At 41.8% G+C, this 17,078-nt stretch overlaps 1 protein-coding gene across 3 annotated transcripts; it reads left to right on the top strand.

Moving 5' to 3' along the window:
- Positions 1-314: 314 nt before the first annotated feature.
- On the top strand, positions 315-14,727 carry LOC121917387 (trophoblast glycoprotein-like). 3 transcript variants are annotated; one of them, XM_042443327.1, is made up of 3 exons: positions 315-403; positions 3,617-5,085; positions 11,043-14,727. In XM_042443327.1, exons 2-3 carry the CDS (start codon positions 3,959-3,961, stop codon positions 11,044-11,046), a joined length of 1,131 nt encoding a protein of 376 aa, XP_042299261.1. In that variant the 5' UTR covers positions 315-403; positions 3,617-3,958; the 3' UTR covers positions 11,047-14,727. The 3 variants fall into 3 exon arrangements, with proteins under 3 accessions (XP_042299261.1, XP_042299259.1, XP_042299260.1); XM_042443325.1 differs by lacking the exon at positions 11,043-14,727 and having other exon boundaries at positions 3,617-6,887; XM_042443326.1 differs by lacking the exons at positions 315-403; positions 11,043-14,727 and adding an exon at positions 1,836-1,992 and having other exon boundaries at positions 3,617-6,887.
- The last annotated feature ends 2,351 nt before the right edge of the window (positions 14,728-17,078 follow it).

The following is a 17,078-nucleotide window of genomic DNA, read 5'->3' as shown; positions in this document are numbered from 1 at the left end:
AAGTGGGCTTTGTTGACTTTCCATCCAGGTTAATGTCATGTTGTTGCTTATTAAGCCCAATGTGTCTGAAAATCAACCCACTTTGGCAGTTTTTCCTCCCAGATTTTTCAATCCCATTTTTGCATGGGATCCGTCCCGGCGTGTGATAAACTCAGTTGACCAGGGTTTGATTCTCTTCTTCTTCTTCCTCCTTCTTCTCTTCCTCTCCCTAGCCCTCTTCTTCTTCCTCCTCCTCTTCTTCTTCTACATCCTCTTCTTCTTCTTTCTCTCTTTTTCTTCTTCTTCTCCTTCCTCCTCCTCCTCCTCCTCCTGGGGAGCCAGTGGCTCAGTTTGGGCGCTGGAGTTGGCAGCAGGAAAGCAGCCAGGCAGGAGGCGCGCCCGGCGGAGCCAGAGCCAGAGCCAAGTAAGGCAGGGCCCCCTCCCTCCCCGGGGCCCCCTTCTCTCTCTCTCTCTCTCTCTCTCTCTCTCTCTCCAGCAGGGATCCCCAAAGGTCCTCCATCCGGAGCAGCCCTTCTTTCTCGAGGAGGGTCCTGGGCTTTGCGTTTGGCCAGGTCCCCTTCCCTGCTTCCCCCAGGGCGGCCAGGGGCCTCCTCCTCAGCCCCCCAAAGGAGGACCAGGCAGCCCCAAATGGAGGACCTCCCAGGGGGAGAAAGGAGGGAGGACCTTGCCACACTGACAGACACTCGGAGGAAAGTTCAGCCTGAGTGCCAACTTCGCCAGGCTCCCAAGAGAGGGCTTGGTGGAGGAGCTCCTCCTGGGCGGAAGGTGAGAAGGGCAGGCGGTCCGGGAAAAGGAGGACCCTGGACACCCCCAAAAGGGTGGCATATTTGTGGTGCTTTCCATGGGGAGAGGCGGGTGTGAAATATTATTATTATTATTATTATTATTATTCCTGGGCATCTTTCCAAGGGGGGGGTTTCCTCACAAGGAGATGCAGACTCAGCAAAGCCCCTCTGAACCAATGCTGCCAAGAAAACCCCCAGGATAAGTTGCCTTCTAAGAAAAGGGCAGTGTGGGGTAGTGGTTGGAGTGTTGGAGCCCAGGGCTGGCTTCCCTGCTCAGCCACGGAAAGCCCCTGAGTGCCCTTGGGCGGGTCACACTCTCTCAGCCTCCTCCTCCTCAGGGGAAGGCAGGGGCAAACCTCCTCTGAACAAATCTGGCCAGGTAAACCCCAGGAGAAGTCCTTGCCTGAAATGAGGTGAAGGCACACAACAAACAGCAACAACAAACCAGGGCTCTTTTTTTTGGGCAGGAAAGTGAAGGAAAGAGGGGAAAGTATTTTTGCAGGAGTAAAACTTTCCTGATCTTTTCGTCCTGCGATGGAGAAAACTCTTTCAAAGTTCCCTTTTGCAGTTCCTGAAGTTAGTCCATTTTTCCCGCCGCATCAAAGAATGCTGGAGGGACCCATTCTGTACTGGTTAAAGAGAGGGCTTTAACTGGTTTCTGGGTCTCCATCCTCCCGTTCCAAAGGTTCATAAGTAGAAGCCTCTCTGCTACATACAATCCTGACCTTCAGGTGGTGCCTTGAACAGGATTCCTTCAAAAGAAAAGGGGGTAAAAAGAAGAAGGAAGAAACCAAGACAGAAGAGTTGCAAATGTGTTTTAAAATGTCCGTAGCATTGCAAAAGATACATATTTGGGGGTTGTTGGGGGTCTTTCAGGGTGGTGTGGTGATTTGAGCATTGGACTATGACTCTGGAGACCTGGGTTCGAATCTCCGCTCAGCCATGGAAACCCACTTGGTGACCTTGGGAGAGCCTCTCAGTTGTGTTTGTAAAGGCAAACATCCTCTGAACAAACAGTAACTTGAAGAGGGCACGGAACTGAGTGGAGATTGTGTGCAGTTTGACCGATCAAACTGTATGTGTCCATTTGTCTCCGCTGGCTGCCCAAAAGTCAGGGCTAGACGTCCATTTGGACATGCAACTACGATTTTAAAATGCCTTGGGATTGAGGGTAACAAAGGATGGTGTAGTCTGGTGTACAAAACAGGTATGGTCTTGACGTCTGGATGCAGATAGTTTTTTGTGGGTGTTGGATGATTAGGAAAGAGGCATTGGTAAAGTGAAATGTGCAGGTCTACCTTATCTGAAATTCTTGGGACCAGAAATGTTTGGGATTTCAAGGCTTTTTTTTCCTAGGTTTTTGAATATTTATATATAAATAATGATATATTCACATATTGTATATACTCATGTATAAGTCTAGAAATTTTAGTAAAAATTGACCTCAAAAACAGAGTCAACTTATCCATGGGTCAATATAAGTGCTGTACTTTAACACTTATTTTAAAAAAGGGACCATCTCCTGGTGAAAGGCAAGAGTGTAATTTGTCCTGGAAGCACCAATCCACCTCTCCTCTCTCATCCATCCAGCTTTGAGTGTGAACACAAAAAATTGTGCTTGCTAGAGTTTTCTAAGTTCTTTGGCAGCTTTTTACTTTGCTTTATCCTTTCAATCCTTTGTTACATGGCCCTAAGTTTTACCCTCAACTTATCTGTGGGTCATATCAAAATCCATAACTTTAGCCCCAAAACCTGCCATCAACTCATACATGAGGTTAACTTATAGTTGAGTATATACAGTATACATTATGATCCAGAATAGTGTAGTGATTTGAGCATTGGACTTCGACACTGGAGATCAGGGTTCACATCCCCATGCGGACATGGAAACCCACTGCATGACCATGGGCAGGTCCCATGCTCCGAGTCCCTAGAAAACTCCATGACAGAGTTGCCATAAGTCACAAACGACATGAGGGCACACAACAATGAGACATCTTAGGGATGGGACCCAAGTTTAAACATGACATTCATTTGTGTTTGCTTTACACCTTGTGCTCATAGCCTGAAGGTAATTTGAAATACAATATTTAATAATTTTGTGAATGAAACAAAATTTGTGTACACTGAAGCATCAGAAAGCAAAGATGCCACTACCTTAGCCAGCCATATGGACAATTTTGGATATTTGAGTATTTTGGATTTTCGAATTCTGGATAAGGGAGACTCAACCTGTATAAAATTACCATGCTGGATTCAAGGAAGGTCACAGTGTTGTGTTTCAGCAAGAGACAGAGAGATGCCTGGCAATCATTTTTGTCTCCAAAATCTAGAAAACAAACATTGTTTTTGTACACAAATGCATTCTTTTTGGACAAAGTTCTCTTACTCTTCTTGAAAGAGAGAGGAAAAAAAGAGAAAGGAAGGGAAAATTCAGACTTCAGGAGAAGTTCATCAAATGTTGATAGGCTGATAGAAATTGATCTGACCTATTTTGCAAGGCAGGAAAAGAAAGACAATCCAGACAGACTTATTTCTCAGGCAGCATGATCACTGCTATCCAGTGACAAGCATGGGACACAATACAGAGTCTGATCAAAGCAAAGCCATGCACAAACTGTGTTCTGAGATGGACAGCTCAGTTCTTCTACTTGAGGAGAGTGGGCTGGCTTTTTTGGCTTGGCAGACGTGCCCTCAGGGTGAGAGGAATGGCTTTGAGGATCACAAACTTGTGTTCAGAGGAGGAGGAAGTCTGAGAAGACTGGTTTTCTTAGGACGTGGTGTGAATTGTTTCTGTGGCTTCCATCCTCCTTCTTTTCTTCTCCTTTCAGAGGTGGCTGGACTTGAGAAGGAAAAGAAAGCTATCAAGATCCCCAGTGGAGGAAAAACACAAGTAGGAAGCGCTTTGGACACTCTGGGAGGGGTTCGGATCTGCACTCCGGTGCTACTGCTGCCACCATCTTATGGTGTTCTGTGCCAGGAAGGAAGGGAAGGGCTTCCTTGGCACCTTCCTTTTCCCAAGGGCATTGAATGTACCCAGAAGCGAACCCTTCTTTCCAGGCTTTCCTCCTCAGCTTGACACAGGTGCCAGCATCACAGCTCATCCAGGAAACAAGAGAGAGCACCTGGCAGAAGAAACAACAGTGTGAGGGCATCTCCTGGGAAAGGCGGTGATGCTGGGGTGCTCTTTTTGGGGCTCTGCACCCCCTACGCCAATTGGGGAAAGGAAAGGAGCCTGGTGGCTTGAACTGCTCCTCTTGCTCCTGCTCATCTTCTCAGGCTGGGTTTTGACTCAACAGCCTGTTGGTTGCCCCGAGCCTTGCGAGTGCTCTGAGGTAGCCAAGACAGTGAAGTGCATCAATAAGAACCTGACAGAGGTCCCACCAAACCTGCCTCACTACGTCCAGAACCTCTTTCTCACTGGCAACCACATCCGGCACCTCGCATCTGGCACCTTCCTCTCCGAGCTCCGACTGGAGCTCAGCAGCGTCAACCTGAGCGGTAATCAGCTGGAGCAAGTGGATGCAGAGGCTTTTGCTGGACTGTCCAGCCTGAAGCGCCTGGACCTGAGTGACAACACTCTCATCTGGATCAGTCCCGAAGCCTTTGGCAATGGCAGCAGCAGCCCTTTGGAGGAGCTAAATCTGCGTAACTCCCTCTACAATAACAGCAGGGTGGCAGCCATTGCTGAGCTGCTCCAGAGGGGGACCTTCCTGAACTTGACCCACCTGTACCTGTCTGATAACAACCTGGTTTACTTGCCAGCAGGCATCTTCTCCATGCTGCCCAACCTGCGGCAGCTGGACCTGCACAACAACTCCCTGGTGGGCTTGCATAACGTCTCTTTCTGGGGTCTCCGCCAGCTGCAGAATTTCAACCTTGGAGACAACTCCCTCAAGTGCCTGAGGAACAGCACCCTTGTGCAGCTCCGCAGCCTCCCCTGGCTCTCCAGCCTTAACCTCAGCCACAACACCTGGGTCTGTGACTGCAACATCGAGGACATGGTGAACTGGTTGAAGGAAAGTGACCAGGTGGAGGCCAAAGCGTCTCTCAAGTGCTCTTCTCCTGAGGAGATGGAGAATAGCTCCTTGGTGAGCCTTGATTTCTCAGGCCTGAGCTGCCCCGAGCCAATGGATGACCAGGCTCAGCTGCAGACTTCTTACGTCTTCCTTGGCATAGTTTTAGCCCTCATTGGTGCCATTTTCCTCCTGGTTTTATACTTGAACCGAAAAGGGATCAAAAAGTGGATGTACAATATCAGGGATGCCTGTAGAGACCACATGGAGGGATATCACTACAGGTATGAGATCAACGCCGATCCCAGGCTGACACACCTTGGCTCCAATTCAGATGTCTGAAGAAGCTTTCTATGGGGAAAGGCAGCCACAGCGCACAATAGCAATGCATGAGATGTAGACTCTTAGCTTTATTCCCTCAACCCCCACATGCTTGCTACCCCTTGTCACACCTTAGAGACATCACAGACTTATCTGTGCTGTGCAGAGAATTATGCCTACCTGTGCCACAAAATTCACACCTTGTTGTTGTTGTTGCTGTTGTTGTTGTTGTTGTTGCAATTATGATTATGATTATTATTGCCCACAGTCAATTGTGCATGGTAAAAAGTTAAGTTTTTAAAAAACTAAAAAAGAAAAGAAGGAAAGAAATCTCCATTTTGTGTCTGTCTCCCTGCCTGTTTGCTTTGCAAGTTGCTGCCGGTTCTTGCTTGGCGATTTCTCACATCTAAGAAAATAATAATAAAGAGGGTGTTTGTATCCTCTTCCTGCTAATGTTTTTAAATCTTGAAGGCATGCATATTAACAAGTACCGTATAACAAAGACTGCCTCACATTTTGAGGAGGAGAAATGTTTCATCCATCAGTACCAGTTTGGGTTTTTTGGTGCTGCAAAAACTTCTGTAGACTGCATATGTATTGAGAACTCACCTTTTAAAAAAAGGTTTTTCTTTGTAGAAAAAAAAGTTAAAATGCAAGCATGCAAATATTTGATGATTTTACACAATGTAGGGAGAAACTGAAGATTTCAGTACAGTTTTTTACTGTTGGTAAAAGGTATAAGCACTTGCAATTTACATGAAAACAGGAATTTTAAAAAATGCAAAAGGAAAAATGAACCCGTATAACTTCATATGAACTGAGTTTGAACTGCTAAATAATTCAATAAATGTTCTTACATGAGTGTCTGTTTCACTGAAGTTTGCTATTTCAATATTCTAATCTGAAAATGAAGCACAATATGGAATTAATATACTGCAGTTGCTAATGTGATAAACTCATTTTCTCTGTACAAAACTTTTGGCAAATGCCAAATACTTCATTTATTGAGATGTTTGCTTGAAAGCATCTTTACCGATGTAGATTATCTCTCAGAGAGACTGTAAAGATAAAACGCTATTCTCATTTGCAATTGTTTATTAAGCTGCATGTGAATTACTGTCTCCTTCCTTATACAATGTAATTTTTCATATTCTTTTCTTAACAATGCCATTAAGTGAGGATCTTTTAAATTGCTGCAATAGTTCTCAGTTGACTATTTTTAAAATAGGTAGTGCTATTGGTGGCCTTTACTGCCAAGTAATGGGCATGCTCTGTCCAAAGTTAAACATTTATGCAGTGCAATCCTGGGTATATTTACTCAAAAGTAAGTTCCAGTGATTTCAATAGGTCTTACTCCTAGTTACATAATCTTAAAGTTCCATGCATTGTAGTGGGAGAGAATTAGGCAAATGATTAATTCCCTCCTGTTGAAGTCAGCTTGCCTTAAAATGTGTTTATCCTTCATCACAATTGATGCATTGCACTGATATGCTGCGTTATAAGTATAGATATGGCTTAACTCTATCCATGTTTTCTTGGAAATAAATCCAATTCAGTATGGTGGCTTGCTTACAAATAAAGTGTGCTTTGAACTTCAATCTGACTAGCAAGTTCTGTCAGTGTATCCTTGGCCTTAGTTTTCTCAAGCAGCAGATGAGGTGGTAAAGTAGGGTTGCTCCAGTTTCATAATGAGGTGGGAGGCTCACATGAATGAACATGCTCCTATAAGCCCCCATAAACAAAGCTGTCATATTGGGAAGAATGGTTCTAGCCTAGCATAACCCTCAACATTTCAGTTTTCTATCTTTGGGAGCAAAGGAGTTTTTTTATAACTTTATTTTCAACTTTGAGCATTCAGCTTGTGAATCTGCCTCACAACATGAAATCTGAAATAGCCCAGTTAAAAATCCACTACACTGCCTCATCTGATGCAGATGAATGTGAGGCCAAAGTTGTGAGTAAATGTGCTTTGGTTTCTTTGGAGGGGCGACTGTTTGTAATCTGAATGTTAATCTAAAGAGACCCTTGAGAAGCCAAGTTTTCATATTTTGTAAGTAAATGCAATGATGTGAATAGAGATATCAGGTCTACTTGGGATATGATATCATATAGATAAACATGTGAGTGTGTTTTCTGCTATTAACCTGTGCATGGCTACAGCTGCACATGTCTTGTGTTATGCAATTTTATAAAGAAAAATTTCTGAAAATCACAATCTCACACTGTACTTTGTTGAGGACATTGTGATGGCACAAGATATCTAGTAAATATATTGTTCTTCTAAACCTATTGGAATGCCTAAACTGTGATGCCAATCTGCTCTTAACAGAATTCTAATAGAGGTCCAGTTTAAACCGAGATGCTTTATCAGTTTTTTAGTAAGCTGCATAGTAGGTCCGATTCTTGGTTTCGCTGTCCGATAAAACATGTATAACTTACTGTACCAACTTAACAATGCATGTTTATGTGAAAATACGTTCCAGTACCCCAGTGGCACTGTTCCTGTGTAACTGTGCATAGAGTTTGTCATCTAATGTTCATCTTTCAAACTTCTGTAAGACCTCAACTTTACAGCTGCTATCATTTTCATTGGCCATAAAGCTTCCCCATCTCATTTTAGATGAAGCTAACTTTCTGCTTTGACTAACTTGCAAATTTATATTTTAAGATCAACACCATATTTTAGGGGTCAAGGGAAAATAGGGTCTGTGCTACAGGTATGTTTTAGTTTTAAAGATATGCTTATTTTGCAGTCATTACTTTGTTCTGATTCTAGTATAAATGTTGTTGTTAACTGCTCTCGAGCCAGCCTTCACTCATGGCAACCCTGTAAATGAGACATCTCCAGGCTCCCCTGTTCTTAACTGCTCTGATTAGATCCTGCAGGTTCAGGTCCGTAGCCTCCTTGATACTAGTATACTATATGAGCCATTTAATGTTTCAGAACAGTCAGGCTCAGTTAAAAATAAGGTTACTAATAGTGCAATTGTTGACGATATTAGCAGCTTTATAAGGTGTCTGAAAATACTGGACTGTTTTGTTGTGCTTCTTGATTAATACCTGTGCTGATGTTTTCATTTCCAGAAAGCACTCAAAAGCAACTGGCTCTCGGTTCCAGAGTTTGCTTTCCTAAGCAATACTGCAATGTAAAGTTTAGATTGTCCTATGTAAAACATCTACCAGGCAAACAAATGCAACTATGAGCAGATGTTAAAAACAAATACAGTGAAACATCTCCTTGCTGAATGAAGGCTTTGAATAGTGTTGTATGCCATAATATTCATATGTGATTTAAACTAAATAGTCTTTCATTAAATGTATCAGCAAATTTATACTTTCTAATGAATAAATTTTGTTAATTTCCCAATACCTGCCAGACTGAAAAAAGAATAGTCTTTTGAAATGCCCCAACGTGTTTGTTTCATTAAAGAGCTGTTCACTTCTTTGTCAGAACAAGGTCCTATCTTTTGTTTTGCTGTGCATCTCATAACATGTGATGAATTTGTTTACTGTATTCTATGCAGAGGATTTTGACAAATAATAGTTAGACTAATATTTTATAGAGCTTAGTATATATTTTACAGAGTGTCATACAGTGCTTTGTTATCTTACTGTGAAACAAAATGACAATATACAGTGTATAATTCCTGAAAAAGTTGTACATAGTTTTCTCTCAAAATACAGTTATAACTCTTTATTTATGTCTCTGGGGTCCCCCCACCCACCCACCTGGTGTTTGCTTTTTCCAATGATGTAGCTGTTCAGCATGTTGTGACATGGTGAATGTTTCTCTGACAGGTGACAAAGCCTAGAGAGGTTTATAGGGTGTGTAATGTCAAATTAGCAAAGGAGATTTTAAAAAAAAAAGTCTTTTGGGGGGATCTCCTTACCACTTGGTTCAGATAAAACAACTTAATGAAATCAGATTAATTTGTTAATTTGGAGTTGTCATATACAAAAGCACTGCTGATTATGCATAGCATCAGAATTCCTAGTTCGCTGTTCTTAATATATGTTCACTCTTAGAGTGAGTTGTGATAGGACAGGACTAGATTCCATATTCATAGTTTTGCAGCATTAGTGACCAACAGTGGCAACCAGGTATATGAATAGCCTGCAGTTCTTCAGGGCAATTTAAGGTATTTAACAATCATTCTGTATTTTTTGCTAAATGTTTACCAGCTCTTTACATTAAATTAATTAAATCTGCTGTGATCAGACTTGCACTTGTGGGCTGTTTTCTTGAGATTCTCACTTTTGAGTCTTTTTGCTTGGATAACAGATCAAGTGGCATCCTACAGTTAGCAAAGGAAGTATGGCAGTCCTCTGCCTGCTGTGCTTTAAAATATAGTCTCTACATAAACTCAAAGGTGAAGATCTAATGCTGGGGGGAGGGAGCTGGCCATACCAGTAATTCTTAGGACACTGCAAACAAAGTGAAAAGTTGTGACTTTGCCTTGTTCTGTTTTCACGGCATTAACAGATATTCTTGCGCAGAATTGATTCACAATAGGAGAGCACACCCTGTTGTTGTAGATGGCAATTCCATTTGTATTGGGCCATCAGGAGCCTTCTCCAAAACAAAACATTTTTCTTCCCTTTTCTATATAGATACTTGAAAGTTTGAAAACAGTTATCATATGGCCCCTTAGACATGGAGGTTTTACTCCAGTGATGGTGGGAAAAGAAGGGGTGCCATTAAATAAAAACTGACAAGTCCTGTGCTGATTCCGCTGCCCACTTTTAGCCACATTGTGGCTTCTCCTGTTCATCTTATAGGAGACAGGAGGAGAAGGATAGCAGAGACTGGCACAATTGGACCTCTGCATCCATGATTTTTTTATCCACAGGTTCAACATCCATGGCTTGAAAATATTTTTAAAATTATAAATTCCCAAAAGCAAACCTTGCTTTTGCCATTTTATATAGGGGCACCATTTTACTACACTATGTATTTAATAGGACTTGAGCATCCACAGATTTTGGTATCCCCAGGGATGGGTGGGTCATGAAACCAACCCCCAGTGGATACCAAGGTCCCACTGTAGTTGCTTTATAGCAAGTTAATTGGTATATATTGTCCACATAGATAACACTCTCTCCAAAAAATCGTACTAGATTTTCCCCAATCCTGGGATTGATAGCCATTGGACTCAGAATCTTTTTGCTGGAAAAATATCTGTTGTTTCATGGAGTAACAGCCCTTCTCCAGGCTTATTAATCTGTAATTTGATTGCTGCCTGTGAGTCGCTCCCCTATGATTCTGGTTTATTTATTTCCTAAAGTACTAATTGTACCCACATAGTTATTGTTAGGTTTATTGGATTATAGATGGCTGTTCTAGCATATACTGATTTTTAGAAAACTGCATTTAGATGCAGCAATCATCTGGAGCCTTATGCACTTCTTCCAGGCTCCAGGTGAGAAATGGAAAGCAGACAAAATCTGCTGGCTCTGAACAACCTACATCTTCCTCCAATGCCTTACTTCTCTTTCCTCCTTCCACCACCTGGCATAGTCCACCAACAGGGTTCTGGCTGTTATATCCACATTTTTGTTTTACTTACAGCTTTCTTGTAGTTTCCTTGCTGCCTGGGTCTTCCTACATCATTCTACCCCTTAGAGAGATAAAACCCTCATGTCAGTAGGCTCTTAATAAGATCTCATTATGAGCTCGCATTATGAAAGTTCTCTGTTTATTTTTTAAATCTCCTGCTCAGCATCTGATCCTCACCCCCAGCCCCGTTTGTCCCTGATCCATTGCCAACAAACTGGATAAGCAGTTGGCTTGGCTGCTGCTAGATGTTTATACGTTTTGTTTTAATTTCCTCTTAAGTCATGACATTTAAGGGACTCAGTCAAAGCTGGTGGTGGGATCATAATCTAACTTATTTTCTTTCTTTTTTTCTTTCTTTGGCAGTTGAACGCTCTCAAGCTACGGCAACATCTCTGTGCATGTGAGGAAGGAAAATAAGATTGGGTAAGAGTACATTTTCAAGCCCATGCTTCTGAGTTCCTTTTTGTACAGCACAGAAGCAAGACTGGACTGTGTTGTTACTGCTGCTGTTGTTATTGTTTTCACAAAGGAGCCCTTGACAGTGTCCTTGTCAGCAATGAGGACTCTAACCTGCTTGACTGAAACAATTATTACTTGATTGACACAATAACCTGCCACTGTCACTGACCTATTGTGTGACCTACTGTGTAGTGGATGCATTTGTAATATCTCTGAGCTTTGGCACAGAATAAAAGAAAACTCTGCTTTTGTTTTTGTTTTACTTATGTTTTTCATTCAACTGTTAGAAGTTATAACATATCTCCATTTACTGAAGACTGAATGGTAAAACAATACAAGTGAGGAATGTAACGTTGAGAATTGAGAATAATGTTGCTGAAAGCAGTGGAGAAAGAGAGCACAGCCCAGGGTTTGGGAGACAACATGAAGGGTCTGAATTTGGAAGTTTACTTTTCTAGACTACAGCTATCCAGATCCACCAACCAGCATGGCCATGATTGCTGCAGGATTTGTAGAGCTGGTGTCTAAAATAACTTTTCTAACCTCTGGGAAGGGTTCTGTTCTTTGTTTTCCCCTGTAACAGACTGCCTTGCCTTTTCAATACTTCTGACCAAGCAATCAGTGTAGACATGGGAATAAGATTGTTTCAGAAGCACGTAGGTATGAATTTTGTGAGTAGCGGGTGCCAAAGAAAGTGTCCTGCTGAGATGCAAGAGCAGCCTTTTCAGTCTGAAGAAGGGTTGATCTCCCAGCCTGGTTATGACAGTGCCACCAGTATGTGAACTAGAGTGTTTTTGTGCTAACAGGCAAATCAAAATGAGATCTTCTTCCATCAGTATCTTTTATATATCCCTCCTCTGGTTCAGTTCCATTGTCTAATATTCGCTCCTGTTACTATTCATCATCTAACTCAAACTCCAAATTGCCTCAAAATCCAAATTAGCTATGTACAGATTATCTTGTTTTTGGTTATCCATTGTTGTGGTCTAGTCAGTGATTTTCTATAGTTTGTACTTCAACTTCAGAAACCTTGTCTGTATTTGAGTTGGAGTGCCAGGTTTAATGTGCTGTCTCTCTCTCTCTCTCACTCGCTCTCTGTTCATATGTCTGCAAATACTGTACATGAATTTAATGTATACAGACAATAAGAGCAGCAGGTGTACCAGAACCTAGGAAGTGCTTTAAACTGTCTTCTGGATAGGTCAGATGTACTGTAGACTGACACTAGGCTTTCAGAAACAGAAGCCTTTGTGTGGCATTTAGAAACTGAATTTTGCAGCATAAAGACAATGTTGGAAGGCTTTCAAGAAGGAGTTATGTCTTCAGTGGCCACATTGATTATCCAAGACAAGTATGCTCACAAATATTCTCACCTCAATGAGAGGGAATCTTGACCCACTGAGATACCCTGTTAAAAATATGTTCAACCACTGAAAGATGTTTCCCAATTCAGGACTTCAAAGCACAAACACACACACACACACACACCCTACATTTTTGTGTAGACATTTTTGTGAATGTTTGTGCAAATAAAACCAGGCTGGGTCTTTGGCTTGGTATAGAAAAATGCCAGTATGAGGAACAGGCTTTTTATGATCAGCTATTCACTGGAATCCTATAAGACTTGTTACATTATGTAACTTTACTTATGCCTAGCTATGTAGCAGAGGCACTAAGAAACCCCTTTGCTGAATTATGAAGATGCATAGCAGAACACCACCACGAGCACCTGATGTTCAATATTCATCTCAGCATGATGTGCATCAGTGTGCAATGCAAATCATGGCACGATCACATCACATAATAATGTGCATCATGCACGTATGTGCATTGGGCACTTTGCCAGCTCTGCTATGTAGTAACATAACAGCAGCCCTCTACTCCGTATGAATATTACATCATGCAAGTGCACAATTCTAGTCCCTGCAGATGACATAAGGTCCCAATATGATTCTGGCAATTGTTTTGAAATGCACCCACCTTTAAAAGCAAATTCTAGAAAAAGTGCTATAAGTCAAGGTTTTACTGCTGTGCTCCCATCTAACAACCTTTCAACACATTTGGATGAGAAAAATCATTAATTCTTAATTTTGTGCAACCCTATGTGGGCTTATTATTCAATGGGACTTACTTCTAAGTAGATGTGCACTAGATTGCAGCCTACCTGACAGAAATATTCAGTGTTTAAGAATTGGTTTGGATGTAGACTGGTGACGCTTAGACACACTGAATGTAAAGGAGGTTAAGTTAGCCGTGGACTTAACTGATATCCCATTGATTTCAGTGTGTCTAGGTATTACTAAACCTGGATCCAAATTATTGTTGTGCTTGTTCTTTTCCCAATTGTGTTGCAATCTGCACACAAGTCTGCCATGCTAGCCTCCTGTAGTTCCATAGAAATTGTACAAGTACCTCTTGAATCACAAGCAAAAGACTCATGGAAGATAAGATTGGCAATGACTATGAGCCATGACAGCTAGAAAGATAAGATCCAATGCCTGTGAGTCATGACCAACTGGAGCAGGTCTCCTTTCAGGATCAGCAGTAACATGCAGTGGGAGAGATCTATTGCCCTCATGTCTGTTTGTGGGCTTCCCAGAAACTTTTGATCAGGACTGAGAAACAGAATACTGGACTATATAACCTGGGAGTGGGGATCTTGTGGGCCTCAAGATGTTGGACTGATATTCCTATCAGCTGTAGTCAGGGTAGCCAATAATGAAAGATCATGGCATCTATAGTCCAACAAAATCTGGAAGGCCCCATACAGATTCCATCCTTGAGATAGGTCTTAGGATCTGTTCTAGCAGGACTCTTGTGTTCCTAACATTAGAAGCGTTTGGTTCAAGTTCTCTAATTTGTTATCTTGAGTTGCAGTCTTTAGATGTACTATTTAGTGAAAAAAATATAATTAAAATCTTGGTAATTATTGGTTAATCACTGAATGAACAGGCACAATTCCTCAGGAGTCCATGGGATCTGTGGACACAGATTATTATAGTTCTTCCACAGCTCTTGTTTTTTTTAAAGTGTTTGCTCAGGAGAATGACCTTGTGGCTTGCACCCAGAACCTTCTTCACATGTTGCAAAGATGGGATGAATTGATCATATACTTGGGAAATGATTGTCTTTTTTTCAGTCTTTGCACTCCTTTAGAAATGATGCATGCAATATATGCTGAATGTCTGAAAACTCCAGATGTTATAGCTAATGCCAATATAGTCTTAAAATATTCTTAAAAGTTTACATAGCATTCATTGAGAAACACTTAAGCATGCAATATTTAATAATAATAATAATAATAATAATAATAAGTATTAGTATGTAGGTACACATAACAAATAGCTAAAATGTGTGAGATGATGTTAATGGAAACAAGCTGAAATGCCATAGATCTGCCCAGCTATTCTTTCAGTTCACATCCATGGCATGGTCAAGTCAGCCCCTTGTGGATTATGGTGGACTGGAGTTTTGAATCAAATATGTTTTAGCAATGTAAATAAAACGTTAATTGTGATGCATGTTTACATAAATGGTTGCAGATAATTTTGTATAGAGATTGGTGGAATAAATTTTTTGACATAAATTAGCAAGTGGCTAAATGGGTGTCGTTTATTTTTTCCTACGTTTTTTAAATTTTTAAATGCTTTATTTTTTTTTTTATAAAATGAAACAAAACCCAGCCCTGTCCCAAAGATGCCCCAGAGAAGCATGGAACCTCTTCCTCTCTCCACCAGAAGTGGGGACACTGGCCCACCAAATGTTTTGGACTGCAATTACCACAACAGCTTACAACTGGCCATGTTGTTTGGAGCTGATGGGTGACGTAGGCTGACATATGTAGAGGATTAAATGTTCCCCACTTCTCCCCCAAACCTAGACTTTTGGGCTTCCCTGTTCACTTCTATTCTGGAGCAGGTCTACAAATATATCAGAATTCTTATGCATGGGACCTTGTCTTGATGGGCCAAAAGGCCTATCCCTGTCCTTCACTCCTTGTTCTGGTGTCATCCTGTTTGGATAATGCAAGCAGTCTGGACAACATCTGACATGTTCCACTCTAGAACCGGGATTTAATAGCCTTAAACCACATTTTAAAACTTGCCTGTTGATCTTCTGGGAAGATTGGAGCCCTCTGTTCTTGCACTGTGACAATTGTCCGCATGGGTGTCCTCTGTGTCTGCCACTACTGTGGGCCATGTGATCATTGCTGGACACTCTGTTCTGACTTCAGAAGTGAATGACGTGCAATGGCAGCAGATGCACCAGGCGGCTCTCAGCAGGACACCTGTCTAGACAGACATTGCAGTGTGGGAACAGAGGATCAGGTAATGGGAGATCAGGGTGGCTACAGGGCCAGGATACTCCAGGCTGCCCCAGAGTATCCTGACCTGTGCACTCAGGGCTTATGTCACGTACTGGCTGAGTTAATCACAGTATAATGATGTTGACAGGACTGAAGCATTTTCAGTTAGTCTATTAAAAACTCATAGCAATTCCATTTTGGGGGGGGGGGGGGGGGGGCTTACATACGATTTGTCCACAAACCAAAATATTCCATTTTCCAGGACTATCCCTCCTTTTCCACTGATACCAGGCATCCTCACAGAACTGATAATAGCTCATGGCTGCACACATTGGCTCATTATCCAGTGCCAAAAATGATAAACAATCCTTCCACCCAGCCTTACCATTTGTGTAGGACACCGATTGACCAGTATTACAAAGCATATAACAAGTGTATGGCTAGCAAACATGGCAGGTTCTGTGATCTTTACAGCCTAAGAGATGTATTTATTTATTTATTTATTTATTATGTTTATACTAGCTGTTTACCAAGGGTCTCAAAACAGCACAAGGAGTTCCTTTCCTCTCTTTCAGACACTTTCAACAACCCTGCGAGGTACAACAACACTGAGAGGGATGGGCAGGAATCCTGTTGAGGCATTGTGCTATCACAAGCAGTCATGCTTTCGCTGAGGTTTCAGAGTCCATTCCCTTAGTACAGCCAACCATTCTGCAAGCACACACAGCCATTTCTCTCAGTCTGGATGTGGTAGCTGGGAATGTCACTGACTTCTGTGCAGTGGATGAAATCAAGGCCACGGCACACAATGTGCAATTGATTGCACAACTGTCAGATTCACCACAACAATGCTGGTTTGTATTTATGCTAAGGCTGGCTGGCCACAGGAAGAGTGAGGCTGACTCAGGGTTATCTGGTGAGTCTTATGGTTAGTTATGGTTAATTTAATCTCCTGCTCTGACTACATGCTGACTTGCATTACACAACATTGGACAATGATTGTGAGGGATTGACTGCAATCCTGAAAAAGAGAAAGAAAGGGATTCTTATGCTCAGTGTGGCTTTGCCACCCTCTTCCTCAACAATTTTCCTGCTCATATTGGATTATGGGGTTTTTTTATTTTTAATTTGCTATGTATTGTGTTAACAGGATCCCAGTGGTGCCCTCACCAGGCTGTCTACATGCATAAAGAGACTCATTAGATGGCAACCATTCTGTAAAAGGAAATCCCACTGAAATAAGTATTTAATGTCAGGAAGCCAAATTTGCAGTTTACATTGTAAACCAACCTTCCAGTCACTCTGTTTAGCTGCATGTAATTAGTTCTCTCCTTTATGAAACATCTAATCCCTTGAAGATTAGTGTGCACATTGTGGATTTGTGGCATTAACCAAGAGATAATTGCCCCTAGTCCCTATAGATTTTTTTTTCTTTTCATTCTATTGAATTACCCATAGTCATGGCCTACAGGTAAATTGGAAGCTGTTTACATTTTGATTTACCAATGTTCTCTCAACAGAGCAAAAGAAAAAGGGAAATATCATATGTGTGCTAATGGCTGCTTTTGTTTTAAGCACACACCCCATCACTTTTGTTCTTCAGTCAATGTGTGTTTACCTGGAGCACAGTGCTG

This window comes from Sceloporus undulatus, unplaced genomic scaffold (assembly GCF_019175285.1).
Source record: "Sceloporus undulatus isolate JIND9_A2432 ecotype Alabama unplaced genomic scaffold, SceUnd_v1.1 scaffold_16, whole genome shotgun sequence".
Classification (NCBI taxonomy): Eukaryota; Metazoa; Chordata; class Lepidosauria; order Squamata; family Phrynosomatidae; genus Sceloporus; species Sceloporus undulatus.
This window is presented reverse-complemented; position numbering and strand designations above follow the sequence as displayed.